At 33.1% G+C, this 27,969-nt stretch overlaps 2 protein-coding genes and 1 long non-coding RNA gene across 9 annotated transcripts; 1 reads left to right on the top strand and 2 right to left on the bottom strand.

The window, feature by feature from the left end:
- Nucleotides 1–3,403: 3,403 nt before the first annotated feature.
- LOC105329198 (uncharacterized) lies at nucleotides 3,404–8,827 on the bottom strand. 2 transcript variants are annotated; one of them, XM_011430383.4, is made up of 6 exons: nucleotides 8,683–8,827; nucleotides 7,814–7,911; nucleotides 7,505–7,673; nucleotides 6,631–6,936; nucleotides 5,618–5,716; nucleotides 3,404–5,241 (listed from the first exon to the last, which is right to left on the bottom strand). In XM_011430383.4, the coding sequence occupies exons 1-6, from the start codon at nucleotides 8,762–8,764 to the stop codon at nucleotides 5,084–5,086; spliced, it is 912 nt and encodes a 303-aa protein (XP_011428685.3). In that variant the 5' UTR covers nucleotides 8,765–8,827; the 3' UTR covers nucleotides 3,404–5,083. The 2 variants fall into 2 exon arrangements, with proteins under 2 accessions (XP_011428685.3, XP_065926223.1); XM_066070151.1 differs by having other exon boundaries at nucleotides 7,517–7,673.
- Nucleotides 8,828–11,069: 2,242 nt separating this feature from the next.
- Nucleotides 11,070–24,360, bottom strand: LOC105329200 (uncharacterized). 6 transcript variants are annotated; one of them, XM_011430385.4, is made up of 12 exons: nucleotides 24,343–24,360; nucleotides 22,188–22,250; nucleotides 17,919–18,031; nucleotides 17,107–17,197; nucleotides 16,719–16,891; nucleotides 16,382–16,478; nucleotides 16,175–16,219; nucleotides 14,265–14,362; nucleotides 13,768–13,963; nucleotides 13,337–13,633; nucleotides 12,850–12,948; nucleotides 11,070–12,291 (listed from the first exon to the last, which is right to left on the bottom strand). In XM_011430385.4, exons 2-12 carry the CDS (start codon nucleotides 22,243–22,245, stop codon nucleotides 12,146–12,148), a joined length of 1,413 nt encoding a protein of 470 aa, XP_011428687.3. In that variant the 5' UTR covers nucleotides 22,246–22,250; nucleotides 24,343–24,360; the 3' UTR covers nucleotides 11,070–12,145. The 6 variants fall into 6 exon arrangements, with proteins under 6 accessions (XP_011428687.3, XP_011428688.3, XP_011428686.3 ...); XM_011430386.4 differs by lacking the exon at nucleotides 24,343–24,360 and adding an exon at nucleotides 22,463–22,652; XM_011430384.4 differs by lacking the exon at nucleotides 24,343–24,360 and having other exon boundaries at nucleotides 22,188–22,431.
- LOC105329199 (uncharacterized) lies at nucleotides 19,231–27,720 on the top strand. The gene is made up of 3 exons (XR_900311.4): nucleotides 19,231–19,365; nucleotides 19,521–19,555; nucleotides 26,974–27,720. It is a non-coding gene; the product is annotated as an uncharacterized lncRNA (long non-coding RNA).
- Nucleotides 27,721–27,969: the final 249 nt, after the last annotated feature.

Below are 27,969 nucleotides of genomic sequence, written 5' to 3'. Positions count from 1 at the left end.
TAAGCATAAGTAAGTAAGAGAAAAAAAAAATAGTAATAATACAAAAAGTGGTAGAAAAAAAAAAAATAGATCATCATATAAAAATTTAATACAATGTTTCATTGGTGTTCAATACGCGGAGAGTAATAATAATAATAAATGCTAATATAGTTTAGGCTGGACAGCAGAATTGCTCTTGGATATTCAATATAAAAGAGCTTAATTTTTTCAATGTTTTGATGTTCGTTGTCATCAGCAGTTCCCTAAATTTTAATGTACTTGGTTTTTGAAAATACTTGGTACATAGAAATTGCTTACGTAAAGTTAAAAAAAATTTACATTCAAGAATAAAATGGTATTCGTCCGCTAATTTACCACTATTACAGAGACACGATCTGACACGATATTTGGCAGTTGAAATTCAATTGGAATTCAAATTGATATAAACTCTGTATTTTGCTATAGATAATACAATGTATACACATAAGATAGACTATCTAAAACCACGTGAAAGTTTTAAGAAAAGGGGACCTACTGACAAGAAGTAACATGTAGGGGTCCAGGGGTGGGTGGGGCCCACGTGTTTAGACAAAAGACAATTTTCCTAAATACATGTCAAGCAGTAACTGTTCCAGCCCCAAATTCCGAGATAGTCCACAAATGATCTTGAAAAGAGGTACTTCCAAAATTTTAGACACCCCCCCCCCCCCAAAGAAAAAGAAAAGGAAAAAAAGGGTAGGGGATTTGAAGTATGGTAAATTTAGTTTTTGGTTTCCTCACTTTTTTTTTTACCCTTTTTCACATATAAATGATGTAAACTTTTTAACAGAAACAAACGACTTTTGGTTTTTATCCATAAGTCGATATACACATGTAGACTATATAAAACAAACTGGAATAATTGCTTGATAAGAGTATAAACTGTACTAGAATAGTTTAAAAAGAAAGAAGAAAAACAATTTATTACGACTATGAAGAAAAATACCGGTTATTCTTATTGTACATGTATGTGAATTGACAAATAAATATTAATATTAAAAGAATTTTCATAACATTGACAATTACTAGTACATATGTACCTGCCTCACGACGAATGGACTAAACTTAAACTTTTTCAACTTCTTCAATAATGTATTAATTTTTTAACTTTAACATGTATACTCCTGCCTTGCCTACTAAGAGTGTAAATCCGGGTTGTTTTTTTTTAGACAAGTGATTAAACTTATACATGTAGTTTAATTAGCCATTCGACGAGTTGAAGATCGAAGGCGAGGTACAGTACTCCATTAAGGCTTTTCCTAGCATGGGGTCCTATCCTTACAAACTGGAGCACTCGGCTGAAGAAATTGGATTTTTCTTCTTCAATGAATGCTACTACCTTAATCTAAGCCATTACTACATTTCAAGAGGTTGTAACCTAGATAGAATTGTAGCTGAAATATGAAGATCATCGGATAGAGGAACACGCGCGTTTCACGTGCATTAATTTGAACATGATGTAGATGGTATAAGAAGGGCAATCTGACTAATGAATAACTAATGAACAACACGATAGCACGTGCAATAAATTTGCTCAAGGCAATTATTTCTATAAAGAATCAGATTTTTATCTATTGATTTTTTTTTGGGGGGGGGGGGTATTTTTTTATCATCGTCATTTGATTTTCATATTATATATATTTTGTGAGTATATCCACATCAGTCTAACTATCAGAGGACTATGCAATCAGAATAAGTTTGTTATGGAAAAATTTCAACGTTACAGCCTAAAGTTATGACGACCTCTTGTGAAATTCAACGATCCTACGACTGTATATATATAGAGAGAGAGGAATGCATCAATAGCGGTTGACGCTTTAATATTTGTGTATAATCATATGTGTACAACATACTTCTAATATTCAAGTACAATGCGTTTTTGCTGATGTGTCCCATTGTTTAGCGTTTTTATGTATTAGCAAAGCTGCAAATATTGTACTCCTTTTGGATTTTTGTTTTGTCTTGGCCATGTGTTTTTTTGTGGGTTTTTGTTTTGTTTTGTTTTTCTTGAAACATTCTAATTTATTACGGTTATCAAATCAGTTACATGATCATTAAAAAGCGCATGCTTCAGTCTAATGGTCCAAAGACTTTAAAGCAATATGAGCCGCAATTTTCATGTTGAAATTTTTTTTTTACGAAAATGTTATTTTCTACTAATATGACAAAAAATATCATGGTTTTTAAATTTCTGTTTGCCATATTTTTGTGGGAAAAGCCGTTGAGAAGCCTAAATTGGATCAAATTTGAATTATTGTCGTCCTGTACAAAATTGATCTGCTATATATTCCTTAGAAGAGAAATCTTTCTTCTGACTAAAAATAATGTTTTTTCATGTCTTATCTAACCTTAAAGTTTAAGCTATATGCAGACTTATCATACCAACAGGTTTTTGCAGCAAAACAAAATTCTAAATAATACAGCTCATATTGCTTTAAATGCGTGTTTGACTCTTCCTGACATCTTTTTTAAGATACGGTATCATTGACTAACAACTGTCTCATCAATATAAAGAAAGGCCGGGGGGAGGGTCAATTGAAGTACAACAGTAAATCACACATGTTGTTTACGTTCGTTCTTCAAAAATGAAATATTTCAGAAAAGACACATTAACGATCCTTAAAATGAAAAATTAGTGTATCTTAAAGCAATATGAGCTGTATTATTTAGAATTTTGTTTTGCTGCAAAAACCTGCTGGTATGATAAGTCTGCATATAGCTTAAACTTTAATGTTAGATAAGACATGAAAAAACATTATTTTTAGTCAGAAGAAAGATTTCTCTTCTAAGGAATATATAGCAGATCAATTTTGTACAGGACGACAATAATTCAAATTTGATCCAATTTAGGCTTCTCAACGGCTTTTCCCACAAAAATATGGCAAACAGAAATTTAAAAACCATGATATTTTTTGTCATATTAGTAGAAAATAACATTTTCGTAAAAAAAAAATTTCAACATGAAAATTGCGGCTCATATTGCTTTAAAAAAATTAAACCATTTCTGAAAATATGATTTATTTTTACTTGTATCTTTATGTCAAGGGTAAGATCCTTCTTTCATGGCTATTAATTGGAGTTATCTTTCGTTTCATTAACTTTTTCTTTGCTCTGCTGACAAGCCCCAAGAACTTGCGATTGTTATGGTTTTTAATGTCCTCTGTTCATTTAGAATTTAAAAAAAGGTCTGCTAATCGAGTGAAATAATAAATGACAATATGCATATATAATATATTCTACGCAAAACCTAGCTTTTCGATCTGATATGACAAAAACTGAAATCTATCTTTAAAAAAAATCTCTATTTTTTCTCAACATGACGTCAAAATACAATATTCCGACATTTTATCAAGCATTCTTAATTTCTTTTTTTTTTGATATTACATTATTTACAAATCAGATTTTGATCAATCAAGGTTTCAATATATTTTTTTTTTTAGTTTTCTGCCATCCTCATAAATGTACCTTTGAGCCAAATAAGAGTACATCGCGTGTATACGACACTAATTAACTACCTAAAAGGAATATTTTGGTTTTACCATTTTAAACATTTTAGAGTATTGTTTATTCATCAAGCCTCTAGGTCCTAATTTTATGCACTCTTAACCCAAAATGCAAATGAAGCTAGACGGGTAAGTGGTTCAGATGGCTTTTCATGACTTTTTTTCTTTGCAAAATTTTTTTTAACCTTTATTAATAAAAATTTATTCCAAAACAACTTCGATCTACAATTTCGATTCTCAAAATAGCCTTTAAATTGTCAAAATCCAGCAATGCATTGAATAAAGAAATGAAAAAATAAACACTCAACATGATCATAAATCAAGTTTTAAAAACTCAATATTTTGATATTTCACTGAAGGCAAAAATGCTAAATAAATCGGATGAGATGGAGAAAGAACAAGAGAGAGAGAGAGAGAGAGAGAGAGAGAGAGAGAGAGAGAGAGAGAGAGAGAGAGAGAGAGAGAGAGAGAGAGAGAGATTCTCCATAATGTATTTTGTATATACCGGTATCTTTCTATTCCTAATCTTATGAGGGAAGGGCCGGGGTTGTATCTTTTTTCCATAAGTTTTTTTAATAGATAAATTTTGTTATTTTGCAAATTCCCAAACACCATACCTTGACTAATGTACTCCTAGCAAAATTCATCTTTATTTTTTGTTTGTGAGATTTTTTTCCTATTTCAATTTTTTAATTGATAATTTGTTACATTAAAGTTTTGTTATTCAAATAATTCAAAACGATCTATAACAATGTTATATGAATTCTTTGAATCGCAAAACTTTAATGTACCAATTTTTTTGCAACTGAAATGACCAAAAAGCGAAATATTTCACCCACAGAGAACCCCAGATAAATAAAGAGCGTCTACGTTCTTTGCATGTCATTTAGCGTAGTTGGTTTAGCATCATCGATCTTGTCATATTGTCGATTTTATCTTATGCTCTGTCCCGAGATTTTGCTTCCACCACTTTTCGCTTGATATTTCGATAATCATAAATACCTTTGAGTTCAAATTACGTTTATCCACTAATATGAAAAATATCCAGACAATCTGTTTTAAAACGTCCCCTCTGCCGCTTCAGGTTTCAATACACATCCCAAAATAAATAGTCTACGGGGATTTTGCATTGCATCAGCCATTAATAAGCCCGGATGGTTACGTTGAAAAATTGAGCGAGGTGTCCCGAGTACTTCCGAATGGAAAAAATATGTAAACATTTCCCATTATAAATCTCCGTAAGAAATTTGTTTTCGTTCCTGTGAACTTTCATGAGTGAAAAATGATTATTTGTCAATGAAGATATCTTGGATATATTCCCTTTTATCGATTTCAACAGCATTTCTTTCACAGGTATGTGTATTTTTATTAAAAATCATCAAAAAGTGATGGAAGCAATAACATGGGACAGACTATAGACTTTAAATAGTTTTATAAAAAAGAAAAAGAAAACAGAACAATTCAATAACGTAAACAATAGCCTCAGTCAACCAGCATCAACTGTATCCAACCGTCTTCATATGACATCCCGTAATTCTGAGCTCTGCCCATCACATGTTCTTTCAACTATTACAGTTTCTCAGCAGTTTTGTCTTTGGAATCTCTTCGAGTTCAAAACAGACCAAGTGTTTGCGCACCGTTCTTAAGCGGCATCCCTTCTTTTTCTTCTCACAGTCTTTCAGTCCCCTTCGTAATTTTCTTTGGAAATCCTTCACTGATTCTATCATGATTAAAAAGAAATAAGGCTGGCATGAAACTCATCTGGTTAAAAGTTGTTCAATATAAATTGCCATCAAAGTGCTTTGGTTTCAAGAAATTATTAACTTCGATAATTATATTCTGTATTTTTGTTTTTCCTTTGAGTTTTATTGTGATTGCTTAAATGATAAAGAAAATTTCGTATAGGGTTCGTGAGAAGCGGTGCGGATCAGAAACCCTTGGCTAGCGAAGATGCAGAATACATGTTCATAAATATATGTAGTTGTTTACGTTATATTATTTAAAAGAAGTTTATAAGGATTTATACGTTCGCCAATGATTACTACGGCACTATCCCCTGTGAGTATTGTCAATAGCGCCTGCCCTGTGTCACTTACTTGAACTAGCGGCGCCCAAAATGGCGTCCGGGGTCTTAAGCTGGGCTCTGAGGGAGGGGGACGGGCATCTGTCCAGCTCCTTTCTCTCCTTGATCTTCTCTGGAAGTGAAGACATTCACCAAATTAAAACATAGGGGCTGTGGGCCACAACGATCACCTGAGCAACGATACGTAATTATGACCGATGTACATAGCAATTACATGTAACTAAACTATCTATACCAAATATGACGCAAAACAAAAACATGTTTATATGGACATTAATTTCACTCAAATATTAATATTCTTTATATTTTTTTTCAATGCAACATTTTCATTTATTTTTGCAAACTTTCTTCAAGATTTTAATTAAAACGTTTATACGTGCAATGAAGATGGTCAACTTTATGTCTTATAACAGTATGCTACAATGTATACATCTCTTTGTAAATTTAGATAAAATCGTGTTCATTTTGAACACATATAGTATATAAGTATGATTTTGAGAAAATGAAAGTTCTTGATCGGAATTTGATTCTATACGCTTTGCAAAGTTTCTGATTTTACCACTGTTTGCTTAATCTTCCGATAATCATTAAAACATGTATGTCCAAACTACGTTAAAAAAATTTAATTTTTGAAAAAGCACGTGAAAAAAGTCCAGATTTTCAGTTTTGAAACGCCCTTTTTACCGCTTTACATTTTAATCCACAACCAAAATAACAAAGATGATAACGTTGAAAAATTGTGCAAGGTGTTCCAACAACTTTCAAATGGGAAAAAAAGATGTAAATATTTCCCTTTGTAAATCTCCGTAAGAAATCAATTTCCGTGCCTGTCCATTTTTCCAGGTTAAAATAAATGAATTTATATGTATTCTATATTTAAAATTCTTCAAAAAGCGACGGGAACAGACTATTAATAGAAATTATGGAATCAGGTTGACACTTTTCATCAAAAAGCATAATGGTTTATTTACCTTTGTTAATGAGATATGTCCAAATTTCAACCATCTCAGTTAATGGTTTATTTACCTTTGTTAATGAGATATGTCCAAATTTCAACCATCTCAGTTTTTAAATGATCAAATGCTATTATCAAAGTGTTGTCATCAGTATGTTTTCCATGGGATATCTGCTTCCTGTAAACGATGTACTCGGTCCCTCTAGGTAAGCATAAATTATTATAATGACACGACAGAGCGCCATCTGGCGGCAAAGAAAGCGCGGGAATAGCTGGACACAGTTTGTCAGACATTGTCACATTGTGGGAAACTTTAACACTGCGGCATTTCATTGATCGTTTTTTTTCTTTCCTCCTGTTTTTCTTTCTCCTTTTACCTAAAATCAAACAAAAGCTTAATTTTTTTAATTTTTACTTTGTCTGCAATGTAATTCAAACATAAATATGCATAAAAAAGATGCTGGATGGCCGGGACCATTTTTACGCTACTTATTGATATCCTAAAGAAGAGCTCTATATATACATGTATATAGATGCAATGTATAAGAAAATATTCAAATTTCAAAAGCATAAATATATGATTTTTTCTTAACCAAATAAAAGTTTATAGTTTAAAAAATCATTTCTGAAAATTTAAGGTAGATCTGATGGTTAATGTGTTGACCATCTAGCCTCCTCAACAGAGAAAATGTATAACTTAGGAAAATACTGATTGGAAGCAATCGTTTTAAAAGATGTAAAAATGACATGCAATTTCACTATATCCGTGTTAGTACTGTACATGTTCATGTACATAACTTCTCAGAGCAAAATGTTCAACAAACATTTGATATCATAGTGTAGAAAAAGTTTACAAGACGGTCTTTATCATCGAGCCTTGAAAACTGAATCTGGAGAAAGACAATGATAGATATATTGTACATAACTGCAACGCAACACTCCTACCTTTTGTTTTACCTCTCCTTCTGGTACGCCCCTTTCTAGCTGTCTTTTTAGTTTTCCTTTTTCTTTTCCTCTTTTTACGTTTACGCGATCCGTCTTTCTTTTTTCCACAGAGATTTTTCGGCTTTTCGCATTCTTCTTCCGGTCTTTTCGCACATGTGATAGCGCCGTTCTGTCATTCAAATATGATTTTGTTAGTGTCCTTAATATAAAATATACTAAATGAAAAGTGAAAAAAAAAATGAGAATGAATAGATTTTTTTTAGAATGAGCTAGAGTTCGCTCATGCAATTGATATCGTTTTACACCTACCAAACAGGTACATTCTACACACGGGTCAGTTTTGTCGATAACATACGGGTTATACGATGTGGCATTCTTCACCAAGTTTCCGTAACCATCCCTGCAGTCTGTGAGACCAAAACAGAAATTATCGTTTGCTACGGTAACACATACCGGTATCATAAGTTGTCATTCATCTGTAGATTTCTAACTTCAGATATTGCCATGTGATGTTTCGTGTAAAAATTACTCAAAACCTCAGATACATTATATCTAAAGCAACGTCTTGCACAAATTGTGCTGTATCGGAAATCAAGTTATGCATGTATAACTTTCTGGTATTATCTATAGCAATTTCCTTTCGGTTTCAAGAACCAAATCGTTTCCCGTCAATGATTTATCTGTTGTTTTGCAGAAAAAAATGAATATGTTTGGTGTATATATACACTCACTGAATGGCAATTACCTTGAACCATAAACTTTCCTGCTGAACACTGAGGAGCTGAAATGTTTCACTGAGAGGCGCAAGATATTTTAAATTCTGACTAACATGTAAAAATAGTAACCAAATGCACACACGGGGGTTATAACGGTATGACAGCTCCCGCAAACATTGCTATAGTCTAACAAAATATAATACAACTGGATTTGACAAGAAGCAGATGAATCTAATAGACGTACATTGTATTTCTCATATATATGTAACTTTCTTATCTATATCTTTTCAGGTGTAACTATAAACTTTGCCCTAAATGCAACACTGCTTAGTGAAAGGAAAATGTTGTACTATAGCTGGACCATCTATAGACATGTATATATTCGACAAGAGATACTACACCAAGACTTGCTCTTATTTTCTAAGTGAAAACCTGAAATAATTCAAAATGTCTGTCTCTTACCTTCTTGGTTTTTTGCAGATACGTACAAAGTAAAAACTCCTAAGATCAATGTTACGTATTTTATTAACCCTTCGGCAGCCATTGCTTTTGCCGAATGGAGAAGCCAAGGCGCGTGATAACTCTTAAAATAAACAAGAGCCGTTCGAGATAATATTGAGTTGCACTCGAGATGAAGTTTCGGTATGTATTCTTTAATGATAAATGATAGGTATTTCTAATATCCGGGCTGCATTTTACAAAAGAACTTAACGACAAAGTCGTAAATATTTACAGCATCATAAAATAATCTTTAAAGAACAAAATTGACATAAAACCATTTGCTTACAAATACATGTATTTCAATTCCCATATTTTTTATTTATCATCGTTAAAAACCCTTTATATCTGTCCACGAGCACCTGTGATATTCCTATGTAAAACTTTGACCCCCCCCCCCCCCAATTGTGGCCCCACCATGATTTGAACAAACTTGAATCTACACTATCTGTGGATGCTTCCACACAAGTTTCAGCTTTTCTGGCCAAATGGTGTTTGAGAAGAAGAGTTTTAAAAATTAACTCGATATATTCTTATATAAAATTTTGCCCCTCCCCCCATTGTTGCCCTACCTTACCTCGGGGACCATGATTTGAACAAACTTAAATTTACACTATCTGAGGATGCTTCCACACAAGTTTCAGCTTCTCTGACCAAAATGTTTTTGAGAAGATTTTTGAAAATTATCACCAAATTTTCAATAAATCCTAATTATTTACCCTTAAAAGAGGGCGTGGCCCGTTATTATAACAAACTTGAATCCCCTTTACCCAATGATGCATTGTGCCAAGTTTGGTTGAAATTGGCCCAGTAGTTCAGGAGAAGAAGAAAATGTAAAAATTTTATAGACAGACGGACGGACAGACGGACACCGGACAAAAAGTGATCAGAAAAGCTCACTTGAGCTTTCAGCTCAGGTGAGCTAAAAAAAAAACCTTTTGATTTAAAACCGAATTTTGCCACGAATGTGCTTTCTACTTATATAATTTCAAAGATTTTGTAGTCCTTGTATTGATTTATCATCTACATACTAAGACTTTTCATTAACTTTCTGCTTAACTTTGATGAGTAAAAAATTCCATATTGATATAGTTAAATTAAAATTGGAGAGTTCTTGGACTATACAAATTAAACTACTTAAACTACATAAATAATCTTAACAAAATTTGTTATTGTTAAAAAGAAGTTTAGAAATCTTAATCTTAATAATCTTCATATAACACATGTACATGTACATATACACCTATTGCAGAGTGAGTAAAATTTATATACATATCGAGAGATTTTCAACAACGAAATTATTCACGTCCTTGGCATCTGCGCAAGAAACTCTAAAACAGTTTTAATCATCAACATTAGATTCTTATACCGGTATATATTCACGTGATAATTTTAATATACATGTATATTTCAAAAATACATGTACATGTATTTGCAACTTCGGTAAGTACGTAACTTAATTTGTATTTAAATTGATTTATTCTATAAAATTTATATCAAACTAGTACTAGAACTGTCCTAATGGGACTAATACCCCGCAAGGCTAATTTCAAATGGGACAAATAATTGAATTGAATAATAAAGGTTTGCAACATATATAAATAAAAAAAATTCTAGGATTGTAAAAAAAAAAAAAAAGATTAGTTATAACAAAGAAAAATTAAAATCAAAATACATATGTGTAACAGTAATACACTTACAAATTTATGTATCTGATAATGTTTTTTTTTATTTAATTGTTTTAAAGAAAAAACAACAAAATGACAATAACCCCTCTCTTTGCAGTAAATGGAAATACCGGTAGCCAAGCAATGCTCTTCTGTTGATAAAACTTTGAATATCTTTCTGATAAGAGTCTTGACAGATGCAATTAGTTGTTTCAAATTTTCCTCCCTTTCTCCTTTGGTACAATGCAACTCCATATCAGAAAATTGATCCCATAGGACTATGATTTTCTTTGATGAGCTTGTTAAATTTATTAAACTCCCAAAACATTACCATAATTACCATACTTTGTAAAAATATGTAAAAAAACAAAAACAAAAACAAAAACAAAATTTCATATTACAAACAATTTCAAAATTGCCAAAACACTACAATCATATCTGTAGTTTTGAATTTTATTTAAATTAATGCCCTATAGGGTCACGATTATTAATTTTCCTTAAACACATGCACCATCTTAACTATGGCTCAGATAATGGCCCCCTTGAGATTAATGAATTCTGCCACACTTGTCTTTGATGTTCTTATCAGCTCTGAAAAATTTATCATTGGCAAACAAAAATTTTGCATCGTCAGTTTATTGAATACTTATAAAAAATAAATTTAGTTAAGAAATAAAGACAAAAAATCTCAATCTGGATGTATTTATATAAATATATTTTAAAGTGTTTTAAAACTATTAATTAACTAATAAAATTTGTAAGGATTACCTCCCTTACTTTTCAACATCAGTGTACAATATATAGAATGAGGAAAATGAAAACTGTCATAAAATCATTAAATCTTGTCTGATCTTCAAAAAACATTGCAGGTGCACATCTTCAGATGGTGTTCAACATATGTACAAATTTTCAGACTGTTCCATGCAGTCGTAAAAAATTCTCATGGGGGGGACAAAGTTGCGTCTAGAGACAGACGGACATGGTGAAACCAATAAACCCTCAAAATTTCCTTTGAATGCGCAGATTTATGATTTCTTTTGCAAATATCTGTAGTTGATGAAAAAAATTAATCGAATTAAAGGATTAATGTAATACTAGTAGTAATACATCTAGATTCAAGGCCTCCTACTATGATATAGTGTACTAAGTTATTGTAATAGACCACTGACAAATCTAAACAACATGTTTGTGTTGACTTCACTTTATGCACAAATGTATACATTTTTAACGTATTCCAAAGAAAGTGTGTATGTGTGTGTGTGTGTCTATGTGAGGTCAAATCTCGTGGTAACTTGTTAGAAGTGTATTAAACTACAAATCCCAAGGGCAAGCTGCGCTCAGTTAAATCAAGAAGCTTCCTCTTCATATAGATAAACTTATGTAGATACTACCTGTACAAGCCATTAACTAAAAGTATCAAGACCGGCTTTGGAATTGGCATCCTTAATTTAATGTCATGAATAACCAATGATTACAAATGGAGGTTTGATACAATGATCAACATGAAATATGCAAAGTAGAAAACATAACAGCGAAACATTTCCACAGAAACTAATAGTGTCATTTACCTGACCTTTAACAGATTTTAAATTAACAAGCAATAACGACACAAGTCAATAAGGTAAACAAGTGTACAATCAACACCATCTTCATATCACATGTCACGTGGTTTTGTACAATCCACAATTCGGAGTTCATGCGCATGCTCTGCTTATCACTTGACCTTTAAATCATAGTTTGTGTTTTCGATTTGGTTTTGTTTAGTTTTGACACTTTGGAACATCAATCTCTTCAAGTTCAAAACAGATCACGTGTCTGCGCACTGTCCGTAAGCGGCATCCCTTCTTTTTCTGCTCACAGCCTTTCAGTCCCCTTCGTAATTTTCTTTGGAAGTCTTTTACCGACTCTATCAAAAGAAAGCAAACTAAAGATATATTTGTCAGTTTTGGTTTCGTTATGATTTATACGAAACAAGTCGAAAATATCAATTAATATCCATAAAAGACAATCAAGCTTTGAAAAATACATGTTCATTTTTGTCACTGAATAATTAATCTAGAGGAGAACTGAACTTCACACTTTTTGCTAGTTAACCAACCATGGCTGGTTTTACAAAATAACTTAATACGACAAAATCTGTTTCCATACCATGGAATGAAGCTCAACCGGTAACACTTATAAACTATAACCATTTACTAGTATATCAAACAATTTCTCAATTCCTTCTCTTTTGTTTTACTGCTTATTAAGTTGGTAGCTTATCGATTGATTTGAAAGCAAGTACTTTTAAAAAACGCAGCCTATATTTACAAAATGCATAATTGTATGTTGTCAAAAAACATTAAAGTTGGTCAAAATCCTTGCTTATAAATTTCGGGTTATTTTTTTTTAGCGTTAATCATTTCTTTATGGAAAAAAATTAATTCAAATGGAAACGTCTCTACAGTGATACAGTGACACTTACTTGCACTGGCGGCGCCCAAAATGGCGTCCGGGGTCTTAAGCTGGGCTCTGAGGGAGGGGGACGGGCACTTGGCCAACTCCTGTCTCTCCTTGATCTTATCTGGAAGTCAAAACATTCACCATTAAACCATTATCCTTTTTTTCCTAAGGGTGAATAACTGTAGCATACCAAGGACTAAAAGACTATTTTGCGTTTTAGACAAATCAACTTTGGGACATAAGGACAAAAACGCATAATATCACTTTTACATTTTAGACATCACATTTCACATTCACAGGCTACATTATTTTTAAAAAACAAAGTACTGTACTTATCAGACATTATGATAGCTAGAACATCATCCACCAACTACCAAAAGACAAAGAGGAGTGGAAAAGAATGGTTGGTGGTTGAGGCTCTATACTCATGAAATTCAATCCACCAATTTGTCTTTGCAATACTATGGTAAAAAAAAAAACCCAAAAAAACAAAGTACGAACATAGTTACCTTTGTTGATGACATATGTCCATATTTCCACCGTCTGGGTTTTCACATGATCAAATGCTATAATTAAAGTACCATCACCATTACTTCCGTTGGATATCTGCTTCCGGTAAATGATATACTCAGTCCTTGCTGGTAAGCATAAATTATTATAATGACACGACAGAGCGCCATCTGGCGGCGACGAGAGCGCCGGAAGAGCTGGGCACAGTTTGTCAGACATTGTCACATTGTGCTGTACTTTGACACAGTTCTTTGATCTTTTTCTTTGTCTCCTTTTGTTTTTCCTTCTCCTTTTACCTGGAATTAATCAACAGCTTTTTGATAAATTTGTAATCAAAATCTAACTATCGTTTTCTGCTGAAACTAGAGAAACCTTTGGTATTCTACAAAACAAGCTAGTCGGTACCTACACCAAACGCAACATTCCTCACCTTTTCTCTTGCTTCGCCCATTTCTAGGTGTCTTTCTGTTTTTCTTCTTATTTTTTCTATTCTTCCTACTTTTCTTTTTACAGAGACCTTTCTTCTTTTTCTTCTTGATCTTTTTTCTGTTTTTCTTACTGTCCTCGTTGTCATCTTTTGTTTTTTCGCATTTTCCTTTCAGTCTCTCACATGTAACTGCGCCATTCTGTCAATCAAATAGATAAATATATAAATAATGTCCTAATTATATATGAAGTGGACAGACAAATTCTACATCAGAAATCAATGGCATCGTCTTTAACTTTCCTCATAAAATTTACAGCCTCCAATTTAAGATTTTACGAAAAATTATGCAAATGAATTTTGAGGAAATCAGTTTGGAAGTGCGTCGAGTAATTTTCAAAATGGTGGTGACAGCGGGGCCTGGTACATTTCTTTACAATAAAATACCAAGTTCATTTTGGATGAGTTTGCTAGGAAGATAAAAAAAAAAAGTAAGCACCTACCAGGCAAGTACAGGTGATACAATTGTCAATTTTTTCTGCAACATACGGGTGCCACGATGTGGAGTTTGCTTTCAGCTTTCCATAACCATCTGTACAATCTGTAAAAGCAAATTGCTACAGTTATAAATGTCAGCGGTCGGGTGGTAAACAGTTGGTCCAAAATACCATATTCAAACATAAATTAATTAAAATTAAAAGTTGAATTCATTTTAGGTATCATAATTGACATTTTGGAACAGTTTCCATTCAGTATCCCGTTTAGTATGTCACTATTTTCTTGTCGTTTTTAGGATCAATATAAAATACTTATCTAGTAAATATATGTAGCCTTGAAGTAGTTGTACAGTTTTTTTTTCAAAGAAACTTAAAATTAAACATTCTATATGATTAATATCCCAGGAAAATTTGCGGTATTATACTTTAGACTGATTAGATTTTTCGCAATATTAATAATGCCATTTAAAATGTCATTTAAAATCTCGCGGAAGGGGATTAAAATATTAATGTTTGACCATTACTTATAATTTTTTACTACGGTGGGGAAAGAATAGTTGTATATTTTAAACTGAAATCGATCCGCTTACGTTTTGAGTTGTCTGTTTAATTACGACTGTCTTCTTCAAACGGCGGAAATCAATTAACTTTACAATCAATAGTTACATGTATATAAGGTGACCAAAAAAAAAACCAAAGAAATTCTAAATATGGAACAGCAACCATAAACCATGACCGTGATCTTGCATGTAAAGCCAATATTTTGGGCACATGCAGGGGTTACTGCTTATGTATATACAGCCAATATCGACATATGGCTTTAAAAGAGCAAATCCTAGTGACAATGTTTTCCAATTGCCCACTGAATATCTAAAGTCTCGTCTTCATGAAAAATATTGTATACATTAAGATACTGAGTATTAGGTAGAATCAATCGCTAATGGACTAAGGATTATTCATAAATCTTATCCTTGAAATTTGGAGTGGTTTAATGCTAAGCTCAAACATCCTACTCAAGGAATATAATGACTGGGTCAATGAGAAAAGCGCCAAAAGATACAAAACTCAGCCGCCAAATACGCCTTTGAAAAAGCCAAGAATAATTCTAGATTTGTACGTGAATACTTTAATCAACTATCTTACCTTCCTGGATTTCAAGATCTGCAGATATGGATAGAGTACAAACTCCTAATATCAATATTGCGAATTTAACAAAGCACTCGGCGGCCATGATTTCTTAGGCCCAATAATGAATTAATCACTCAAGAAGCCAGATGCCAGAGTCACGTGACAACTCTTAAAATCACAAAGAGGTTTTACGCCGTTCCAGATTATATCCTAAGTACATACGAGGATACGTAAATTGGTAAAGCACTACTAATGCATGACTTGGGCTGTACTTTAAACTGACCTCGATATAACCGAACGCAGAAAGTTATTTTTTTTTTTGAAAGTCAATTTTTATTGATCTAAAGATTTGGAATGAGAACTAATCACCATTTCATATGAAAAAAAATCAAGCAACGTCAGAGTTGCTTTTTAATGAAAACATATGCATGTAAATATATGATAACTGGATACATTCGAGCAATATCATACTATAAAAGTGAGCCGTGATATAGAGATTTAATTTCATAAAGACTGTGTTAATAGTAAATCAAGGGAATAAAAAAGTAATAAAAAATCTCGGATTTAAAAAAATTATGAATTTTATTTTACATGTAAATAAATACCTATGCTAAAATGCAAGCAATCTTTTCTACGATATATGATTTCTTTTTATTTAAATGTGAAGCACATCTTTTACAACTGAAGTTAGTTTTGGGGGTTCCAATGAAGAGGAAACATAGAAGAAAGACCAAACACCCAGAAACACTATTGGGGCTACACTAATAACAGAAAACTACAAAACGTACCTTCCGGTTTCTTTTTTTGTAGATTTTTTCCTTTTGTTTTGCTATCTAGAGATAGAAAGTCAAACCATATTGGACTACTAAGAAGTCTCAGGATTCACTTTAAAATCCACTATTCATAATTTAAATTTTGGTCAGGAATCTGGATTTTTTGGGGTTTTTTTGTTGTTTTAAAATGATAAAATTCTATATCATCAGAAAAATACATACCGACACAAACTGGACAACAGGTGTCCGGAGACTGGTAAAACTTGCTGCACCCGGGAGTGATGTCACACGTCTTCAGATAGCAGTAGATTTGTCCGGACTAAAAATAAATGTTCGGATTAAACAAAGCTCTCATGGGCACCTGACCGTAAATATTTTCCTCGCTGCGTAATAATGAAAAAAAATAAATCCCTTACTTTATAATACATAATTAGGTAAAATATCTATTTTTTTAATATGATGGGAAATATAAATAACGAAAGATGCCGGTAACACGACTATTTATTTTCATATCGAGCATACTTAAAAGATTTTCGCAAAGAAAACTAGGATGATGTACCTGGCATATACAGTTAACACACTGGTTGGAGCGGGTGGGGGTTATGTGGGTGTTGTTATTAGAGAAGAACTGGTTGTGTTCGTAGATCCGCCCTTCAAACTCACACTTCCGGTCCTTGTCCCCCGCCTCCCCTTCATCTACCGGGGCCACTGTAGGAATGATGTTTGTTAGATCTAGGTGAAAATAGTGCGGGATCTCAGGCCAGCAATACTAATCAGCTGTCGCCCCACAACATCAAGTTTATGTATGTGCATGTAGAAGATAGGTGAACGAGAGAGAGAGAGAGAGAGAGAGAGAGAGAGAGAGAGAGAGAGAGAGAGAGAGAGAGAGAGAGAGAGAGAGAGAGAGAGAGAGAGAGAGAGAGAGAGAGAGAGAGAGAAAATGATACCTTCGCAGACGGGACAACAAGCTCCCACGGGATATCGAGGCACTTCACAGTCTAATATTGGACAGTCTTGCTTACTGCAACTAATTGTTTTCTGTATAAAGGTATAAAAAAAATATTGGTTAATTTCTATTTGACAACATCCTTTTTTCATAGAGAAAAAACGTCAGATTAATTTTTTCCATGTTAACGTGTGAAAAGTTTAATAACGTTTTTGAAATGAGTTATTCTTTTAACTATAACAGTATAATACATTATATGATGTGCAGATTGTGAAATATGCGGTAATTCTATAGAGACATGTATGTGTGTAATATATTTAATGTACTGTACATAATTATTAATTGAATATAGACGAAATGTAGATTTCAATTACATTAGTTTTCTCATATGCAAGAAAGAAAATTGATTAACAGAAAATGAAAGAAATTCTTGTTTTGGGAAATAACTTTTATGTTTTCTCTACAAAGAAAGTCATATAATATTTTTTGTTTTTCATTTTACTTTCAACCCATTCTTCTTATGCAGACGTTCGACTTTTTCATATCGTCAAATTTAATTATGACATTTTATATATGTGATAAAAAGTGTTTGTTTTCTAAATCACAAATTTGTGTCATAATCCCCTGTCTCTTTGTGAGAAGAAAAAGCCGCTCAAACAAACACCGGGAAGAAGCAGACTTTCTCACGATTTCACGACGACACGAGGCGACTTCCCGCCAAATAGAGGATAATGGCGCAGACGCGCGGGCCAATTGTCGTTTGAATGAAGTCAGTTGAGTATAAAATTGACTGTTCGTCTGAAGGAAACTTACGTTTGAACAGGTACAGTTGACACAGCCCGCGCCGATCTTTTGGGTGTCTTGGACCGGGTTCCAATAAGCTCCCTCGGGATAAAAATTGATGTTGTCAAGTGTGCACTTGGCCTCTACAAAAACATTTTTTTTTCATGATTAAAAAACTTTCAAATAAATAACTTGTCGGAAATAAATTTGCATGACGAATTATCATTTTTTTCTTTTTTCATTTACATAATTGTGTATTCCCTTTGGAAATTACAATGGCGGGCTTTTAAAGTGTTGGATTGCAAATTGATGTTCCTTTTTAAATTCCTTCGCTGACTTCGGAGAAGATCAATTACCCAAAGCTCTTGATGCCTGTCATTTCCAACAGGAACATTTTATAATTGATTTTGTAAATTTAAAAATAATCGTCGTACATTTGAACGGATCGGCGCGTGGGGGCGCCAGCAGTACCCAAATCTCTCTGCGTGAGAGCAGACGAGAATTTGAACGATCAATCAGTGCAATGGCAGAAAGCATTTACACAAACTTCTGAACTTTGTACACCGTGTTTGTCGACTGTTAGTCGCTGTCTTAACACAACAAAGGGCTTGAAATAAAAAAATTGTGGAGTAATAATATGCTACAATGTGTGAAGTTTACGTCGTAGACGAAGAAGTCTTACTCCAACGCACCTCGCCACCTTCCGCTAACAGAAATAGAGGTCGCTTGCACCGATACAAAAAATGTAGAAATCTATGAATAAGGAGAATTCGAAAACACTGGTTTCTTTTACTTTTTAGGAAATATGAAATGTATAATGGGTGGAACGTGAAATAGAGGGGCGTTTTCCCCCAGGTCGCGCTAGATACTAATCTGTGTTGGTACCGCCCAAAAGCCCCACCAGTAATGCAAACGCTTTTACTCCTATTATATTTCCAAACAAAAAGTCGATTTGTATCTTCGTAAAAGTTAATCTCTGTAAATTGATCAGCAAGTTCCTCCGAAACACAAGTTTCAACTTACATAGCTGTGATGAAATGTAGAATTTAAAAGAATCTTTTATTCAACAAAATTGAAAATCAATCTGAAGAATAATTAATTTTCCTTGTCATAACTGATTGTATCTGAGATATAGAGTTACAAATATGTATTTAATATAAACTGATTCAATAGGGTGGGACGTCTCGATATTTAACTTTTTTAAAAATGAAAAACGTTACATCATTGAAAGGATTTAAATATTTTCTATTCAACCAGTACTGACCTAGGAAATTTACGAGTCAAAAAGCAAAATATTTTTTTAAATTTTTATTAGAAAAACAAGCTGGCTCGGCAATGACCCGTTGCATTCACTGATCAGATAGACTGACAAACCCTGTCTTGTAATAAACTTATCTTAAACAAAAGAATTTGTTATCGCGCCAATCGAAGGCAAAAGACCAGCCTTATTTTATTGTCTATCGTTTCTAAATGAAAGGTAAGCGTCGCCTTCTAGATGCCTGCGCAGATAAATATGATCTTTCATTTTTTTAATATAAATAAGAAGGCTAGTCATTTGGTTGATCCTTTCAGTTTTTTTATATTGTTTGCATTGTTTAGATAATGTATTAAAATATTTTGTAATTGTTCTAGACTTATGTTGGCAGATGCCGGAACTGATAAAAAACGTAAGTTTTAACGTCAAATTGAGACAGGGCCTGGCCTATAAGTATGGGAGAGTTGGGAGAATTAAATCCGAGTAAATTAAAAGGTTTTGTTTCGTGTGTATGTAATCTGTCTAGGGAACAATCATCCCTTGATTACGGTCGGTCCCCTACTCGAGACAGTGAGGGCCATGGACTTGTGATAGGGATGGCGGACAAAATACGACAATTTCAAAAGGTTTGGCAGACGATTGGAAGCACGCGACTCCAGGGAAACGTCGTCAGGTGTGAATTTCTTCTCGTCTGCTGGGCACGAGGGCGCGCTTTGAGCGAGATGTTGGGTTGAGCCCTGATCGATAACATCGCGAGTATGGGTTTATCGCATTAACATGACATTTCATGGCATGCTCTGTGATTATTTTATAAGCAGGTAAACGGGCTTATTAGGGGGGTGATAATGTTTACCTGTTGAGACTGCCACTAGATAATATTGAATACGATTATAAATCAATTAAAACCCCCCATCCGTCTGGACTGAGGAGATAATGACATGGCGTTTATTTGTTCCACTGGTTGTGTATCTATATCAAAATGAGATTAACAATAGGAGATTAAAATCTATGGAATTTTGTTGTTTATAATTATTTACATAAAAAAAAGAGAAGAAGACTTATTCCAAATTTAGTTCATTCAGACATTGAGCGGCATTGAAGCGGCTTGCCTTGTTGTATTTGCCTTCAAAATTTGATATTCTAATTCGATACAAAAAATTGTAAAAATACCTGTTTTACAACTTGTATGACCATGGAAAAGCTGTCCTACCCTGGGTACCGTATCAGGTGGGATTGTAAGATGATTTATCAACCAAGTTCAAGTAAACCTCTACATATACATTTATCATCGTGAAACTCTAGCTTCTACCTTTATTGGAAAAGTCATAAAAGGCAATAAAGAATCCGATGCCTTCAAGAAAATTGTACAATTAAAGCTAAAGATAGTGTTAATGTGATGAAAGTATCTACATTTATGTTTTTTATAGAATCGCTGGCGACTACGAAATGGTTTTCTGCTCTGGCAGGCAATCCATTTATCAGAAATCAGAAAGTCGGTACGAAGAAGGCCATTTCCTTAAGTCAGTTTACGGAATTTTGAGATTTCGTCTAATTATAAACGGTTTGAACATTGTTTTTGTCATCGAATTCATTACGGGTCAATTTTGAAAAAAAAACTGAAATAAAGAAGCAAAGGTTTGGTTTATTGAGTAATTTTTTTTCCCACGAACATGCATATTTGATTAAGTAACTCCCTTTTTCGTGAATGAAATAATTTAACGACATCCGATCACGTTTCGTACAAAGATTCCGTAAAAACAATTAAACTCGTATGAAAGAAGAAAAAAAAATAATTTCTCAAAATACCATGTCCTTAATTTAAACTATTAGTAGGAATGTTGTTCTCATAAGTCCGGAATAAATAAATTTGGCTTTTGGAGCCGATAAATTGCCTATAATGATCGATTGACAAGCTAAATTGTCGTCAGACAAAAGTAATACACTGAGGAAAGCGTCCGTAAGTGGAGTCCTCAAAACCCACAGACGATCTTCTGATCGACTAATTACCGAAAAAACACGGCCGACCCCGGTGATAGAATGATGTCTCCCTAACAGACACGACAGTAGCGCCATAATGTACTAAATAACAGCTTTTTTGTTAAAGACACTTTTCTTTCCTAAATTAACCTCTCCCCTTTATCCCCTTTTACGCATTGCATCCATTTGAAATACATTCTTGTGTAAGTGTTTTGGGGAGTGCAAAAATTGTTGTTTTTGTTTTCTTTGTCAATACATTTAACATGGATTTTTTAAAAATAAAATAAAATTTGGAAATTTGTCTATAGCAATTTAACAACAAGATGTTGATAGTCATACAGAGACATTATTGTCCCGTCGTTGCATTAAGATAGCATCTTGCCAGAAATTTAAACAATTCAAATTAAGACAAGTCTCGAAAAGAAGACCCTTTTTCAAAATTACCCGTCAATAGTTTAACTAACACTCATCATTATTATATATTAATGACAGTTTCTGTTTTACAATTTTTAATTAAAAAATATTTTCACAGAAAATCTTCATTTATCTAATGCTCAATTTGCAAGAATTCATTATGCATACATTTTACATTACTTCACCATAGCAGTTTCATTCATTCATAATTTAAGATATACCGCATATCATATTTCTAGATGTAATATTGATCTTATAAAGCAGATGTTTGATTTTTTTCCCTTTGAGCCCTTGTTTACTATCAAAAGGAGGACTTCTCAAATATCAAGGGAAGAGATGGTTAAGGCAGATGAATTCATCTTCTGACATCACTTATCTTATAACTAGCATGGCATCCGAATAAAATCTAGGCTATTCGATTTCAAATGATGATTATATCCAAAAACACAGCCTGATAAAGCGATCGACTTTGCTGGCTTAACAATGCTTGATAGAATCATGCAATAGATATCGCTTGTCGGTTAAACTTCTTGTAAAGAAAGAATCCTTTCACTTTGAGCAAACGCTTTAAATTCGATCTGATCATTACTGGAGCCGATAACATCTTTTGAAATTTGAAGACCCGGTATTGAAAAAAAAGTCTGAAATCTTACCTGTAGAAATTATTCCACAAATAATAATTGTAGTAGACACCAGCAAACCTTTCCACATGTTATCTAAACAAAAAAGTTACAGTCAGTTTTAAATTCTACGCGTAAAACGTCACTCATCTCCTATATAGAACAGGGGGAAACTGAGGAAATAAAATTCACTGCAACAAAAAAAATAAAATCGGCTTCAAGTCAATTGTTCGTCACTTGCAGCCTTATATTCTGGAGTTAAACAACACTAAATCCGTTTTTGGAATAAATACATATATATATATTACACAGGCCTGCTACTTTTCTGGTAATGTTGTGATAATTGAAATTCTGACGAGCCAATCATCGGTGGTCACGTGATCACCCGCCGCCTAGGGAGGTCCAAACCCAATACCCAAACCGAATTTTTCAAAGATAAATGAAGACATTTATTTTCCGCTCTAACTTCGCCATACACCGAGTTTTTCTTTGCTGGCGTCTTTATGTTGTATGGTCTGTTTTTAAATATTTGACGCGCACATGATTATTAGGACTCTATTTAATAACGTTCGACTATCGTCCCAGTCCTAACCCTATAGTGGCTCAGCGCTGATATAAAAGACCGATTTGTCGCATTAGTTCGGCGCGGTATCCGAGATGATGAAATGATTCTTTAATCGTGTTGTAGATATCCTGGCGCCCACGATCGCATCTTTTACTAATTTTATATGTATATAAGGAATTGTCGATCTCTCGCCATGTAAGCAGTAGGTTTGATTTTCTTTTTATTGGAGTTTAGAGTGTAAACGGGATTTTTGATACAACTCTGCATACTGTCTTGCCGTCAGCTGCATGATTTATAACGCTTAACAAAAATTAGTACTACATTTTACAACCGTATCTATGAACGTATATATGTATAGTATATAAGTAAAATACAGGTCTACCTTTTCAGACTGTCTTTACAAAAATTATTACTTCTGCTTTACCTATAAATGTACATAAAACTTAAGTATACTGCGATTCTACATTTTCAGACGGTTTCACACGTTCATACAAAGAAGAATTCTATTGATTTTTTTTAAATGATAAAACTTAAAGTTTATTTTCTTTCTATCTTAATCTTAAGATTCGTTTTATTGTACATTAATGAATCTTTTTTTTTTTGTTTAGATTACGACACCCGATGAAAGTTTCTTTTTTCTATTATGATATTATGGCTTGATTGAAGAATAATTCATAATAATTCATGTTGTAAAATTGCAGGTAACAAAATGTCGGCAGCTACTGAAATACTAATCTTTGATCAACATGAGGAAAATATCTTTGAACTAATTTAAGGAATTTTCATATAATAGGATAATTTTGGAAATTACTTTTATTTGTCCTTTACTCCAATTGCAATTAATTCCTGATTTTATTAAGTGGCCACTCTATTGTTCAACCACCTTTTGTGAAAAAAAGTCTTTCCGATCAAAATGTTTAACCATGCATGTCAATTCACCACTGGAAGATCGTATTTCTTAATCTCCCCCTTCCTTCTTTAAACATAAGAAATTTCTAGATATATTCAAGATTAAGATAAATGAACAAATATAATCAATTGAAGGTTAATTTGACTTAAGAATAGTACAGTATATAAAGAATTAAACATTCCAAAATGAATTTCGGCCAAATACGATAATTGTTTATAAAAGTACGGATTACGAGCCAAGGAGTTTCAACGTCTACCTGTGTATTCAATCCAATATCTGTTCGACATGCCGAGTAATTACGTTAAAGTGTGTCAATATGGACTAGATAGAATGCATCAATAGCAGGGATAAGTGTTTATTGCACAACGCGCATCGGGAAATAAGAGCATGTTTAACATTACTACAGGTTATGGTTATAATATACATAAATAAAGCCGAAGTGTGGAAAGTTATGGTACGAATTCAGCACACTCCAGTATGATATATATACATGGTAGTAATAGACTTCTACACAACTTGAAATGGGTCTATGATGTTCCACTAACTTTTAATTAAATATTTTCTGATTAAATAGACACGTATATGTACTTGTGCTGTAATAGCCATGCACCAAAAAGACTATCTCTGCCTGCATGCTACATTTGCATTGATTTTGGGAATAATGCTATTTATTAATTTATTTTCCATCTTTAAAGTCTGATAAATACACTCACCACGATACAACTTTTGTTAATATAAAGAAACTGGTACCAAGTTTTGAAGGTTTCTTGAAATGGTTAGCTTTGCTAGTGTCATCTTTTCCTGCAAATGAAAAAAGATTCAAAAAGATTTATTGCACTTCCGGTGTAGTAATGACGTCACGTGATGATAGGAACAGAAGTCGGTTGATCGCTTTCTCTTTGTTTTACACTCCTGAAAAAAATAGTCATAGATTGCGAAGGATGAAATTAGATAGAAATGTGGTATTATGTCACAAAATAGCTTTCATCACCAGTCGTATGAGTTTCCTTCGGCCGTAAAATACGTAATAAATCATCATCAAAATTCACAACATCCACACAGAACTGGCGTTATTAGGAAATAAAACTCTGACATGAATATTATGACTGTGGCAATCAAAATAGTGCCTTACATCATTGTTATTCCTATTATGGAAACCAAGTATCTAAATAACAAAAAATGGCTTATTTATAGAGCTGAACATTCTTTACTTCATTTTCAATAAATAATGCATATAAATTCTGAAAATTATATTTCAACTGAAGTTACATGTAATAATATTGAATGATCGATGTTTTCAGTCTTAGATAAATGTGCTTGAAATGACGTTTAAATCTTGAACGCTGTGACCCCTGGCCCTTCCTCTTCGTAATGGTATTCATATCAGTAATTATCTTATGGCTTCTTTGTCGTCAATCACTCAATGAACAACATTAGCTCGTATATTAGAATTGTCTGCAAGTATGCCTTAATGGACGTAAAAACATAAACATCAATAGCATGTTCAAACACTGGACTAGAATATTATCGATGACGACAGAAATCTTAACTCTCGCTTCGTTTGGAGAAGTTAGATGTTATCTGTAGGGTTAATGAAGGTTAATTAGAATATTTCCGCTCTTTAAATTACTTTTATTAATTCATGTGAAGGAAAGGTGGTGGTGTCTTAATTTTTATGGGAATACCAAACATAATATACATTATAATCATTCCATAATTAGATTTCAGTTTCTCTGCCTAGATTTAATGGACTAACTCTCCACTGTCATTATCGAAAGACAAATTCAAAAATGAAGACCGACGAGTGGGTGTTCTTTTGATAACACATTCATTTGTATACGTGGATGCCTGTAATGTGTTTTATTTAATCAACAACAGCAGTTCAATGGACCAGCTTGGTACGACCATTTTCAAATTACTTGCAACGTCGAAAAACAAGACGACACACTATAGATATGATCAACGATTTTTTTTATTTTGGAAATCCAAGTTCTCTTGTTTTGCATAAGTAAGAAAAAAATTAAGAATATTAACTTACATTACAATTTAATGAATGGGATGATTTTATTTTTACAAGAAAGCTCACAATAACTTTGATTATTTAATATAGTGTATGATAATACGTAAAAAATGTGGGGGGTTTTTTGGTCACAAGTGCCCTGAGTTCATTTTGCAGGAACATAACATTACTGATAATTTTGACTCTTAGAAGTTACTGAAATTAGGACCCCAGCAAGGGTATTATAAATGAGAAATATCATTTTTACATGGCCTTGCTGTTTGAAACTTGACACCGTTTATAGTGATCCCCATGAGAGGAAATTTGTCAATGAACGCTTCGCCGGAAGTCGAACTTGAAATTACGTAACACTAACAGGAAATGAATGCTACTCACTCGCTGAAGCGTGCATTCCTAGATCAGTTATCAATGAATGGGTTCCTTTGGACAAGGAGAGGTCTGGGAGACAGGAATCGTAGCGTAATGACCAAATGTTCGGTGCACAAGTAATTAATTGTCAGCATGCGTCTGTTGCGTAAGCATAGTTCAAAGGAACATACAATATGGATCAATCATTTTTTTTTGCTAACTCTGGAAGAAGAAAAAAAATCGAATGTGCCCAATTTATACAAATACATTGCATATCATTCGAACACTCCGCAGGTCGACGAACTCGGCGCCTGATTTCAGATACTGCTTTTGGTTGCGTACAAACTATACAGTTGGTGGTTACATGTTACAATATTAATTTATTGAAATTACATGAAAGTTAGACAATTTTACTTTTCATTTTAAATTAAACTGACCTCCAAATGATGTTTTGTCGATTTGGGAACTAATTATATGTCCTTTTACCTGATAACTTTTCCCAATTTCGTTTAATCCGTTCCAGTTACATGCATCGTTTTACAATCAAATTTGCATTAAAACAGACTCGTTTTAAGATAAACTACATGTAATTGCAAACATATTAAGCTTTATGCTATGTGTGTAAACATCTAACTATTCCATTTCTGAATTTGTTGTCTTAGACATAACAAAAAAAAACCCCCAATTTCTTTGCCTTTAAACTTAATTGGTCTATAAAAGATTAGTTGGTGTTACCTGTTTTGAAAATACATGTAGCAAATGAATAAAGTCATGTATATGTATCACTAATAGATTGAAGTTATGAAAAGGGAATTAATTGATATCAATATTGGTTTTGTATATATACAAGATATTGTATACACAAACATCACTGTACAATTTTAATGACTCGCCGTGGCTAGACAAGGGCTCATTAAAAAAAGAATTCCGAATCAGTTAATGGTTTCTTGTTTTACGTGTGTTTTTCTATTTCCAGGAAGTGAACAAGCGTTTTTGGAGCAAAGATCAATGGAAAGCGACGCAATGTTTGTAAACAAGAGACAACGATTTGCCGTGATCAATCAAAGAACACGTGTATTTATTCATAATCCGTGAAGTTATGGCGGATGGTCCCCGATTCTGACGACAGGTGGAGCATTAACGATGACAGAGGAACATTCCTCCGCCACAGTAAACACTTGAGCATCCTACTCTGACCGAACACTCTGCACTATTCGAATCCAATGCCACACTGCGCATGCTCCAACTTTGTCCTTTAGTTAATTTCTTTTTTAAACTGGAGATACAACTAACGTACAATTGATGATATATAAATGCGGTCATTTGGTAAAAGGATAATTCCCATTTCATTATAAAAGTTACATGTTTTTCATATGGAGAAATAAAAAAAAAAGACTGTTTAAATTCATCACTTCTTGCGCAATTCTTTTTTCTATTGTCGAATAATTTCAATGACTTGTACTTTAAGCATATCAACGGCAGCTGCTAATCAACTAGCCGGCTTATTCAGATTCTTTACAAATGTCAAGAACCATAATCTAACAAAAATAAAGCAGAAATTTTACTTTTTATTTGGTTACTACAGTACATATTAAAATAACAATTAATGCGAGCACATTAATTATTTGATTATTACGCATTTGTGTCGTTTTATTTAAGGTGTAATTTGATGTTTAAGAAGATATTTATAATATTCATACTTGAAACAGAAACTGCGGAAACTTACAGTTGTACAATGACAGTGCGTTTTTTTCTTTGAAAAAAAGAAAGATTTGATGTATATTTGTTTGATCTCTAAATAAATGTAGTGGGGTAGGGAGAAACATGTTTTTAATTTCCAGGTTTTTGAGGTTGGGAAATTTCGTATAGTATGTGGTCTACCAAAGTAAAGCGTTGTTCCATTGTTTAATTAGACTGCTTCTCCGATGTTTGATTAGTTTAATCCGTCGTTTGGACGACACAGTGACTCTTG

Source organism: Magallana gigas, chromosome 8 (genome assembly GCF_963853765.1).
Source record: "Magallana gigas chromosome 8, xbMagGiga1.1, whole genome shotgun sequence".
In the NCBI taxonomy this organism is placed as follows: Eukaryota; Metazoa; Mollusca; class Bivalvia; order Ostreida; family Ostreidae; genus Magallana; species Magallana gigas.
Note: the sequence above shows the minus strand (reverse complement) of the source record. Positions and strands in the feature narration are given on the sequence as shown.

What these genes read in the sequence shown, in the direction of transcription:
- LOC105329200 (XM_011430385.4), bottom strand. Translation starts at nt 22,245, where the DNA reads ATGTGGAAAGGTTTGCTGGTGTCTACTACAATTATTATTTGTGGAATA. An exon ending in TTGTGGAATAATTTCTACAG is followed by an intron (nt 18,032 to 22,187) that starts GTAAGATTTCAG and finishes ATGTTTTTGTAG; the next exon opens with AGGCCAAGTGCACACTTGAC. An exon ending in TCAACTGTACCTGTTCAAAC is followed by an intron (nt 17,198 to 17,918) that starts GTAAGTTTCCTT and finishes ACCTTTATACAG; the next exon opens with AAAACAATTAGTTGCAGTAA.
- LOC105329198 (XM_011430383.4), bottom strand. Translation starts at nt 8,764, where the DNA reads ATGGCTGCCGAAGGGTTAATAAAATACGTAACATTGATCTTAGGAGTT. An exon ending in ATCTGCAAAAAACCAAGAAG is followed by an intron (nt 7,912 to 8,682) that starts GTAAGAGACAGA and finishes TTGGTCTCACAG; the next exon opens with ACTGCAGGGATGGTTACGGA. An exon ending in GACATATCTCATTAACAAAG is followed by an intron (nt 5,717 to 6,630) that starts GTAAATAAACCA and finishes CTTCACTTCCAG; the next exon opens with AGAAGATCAAGGAGAGAAAG.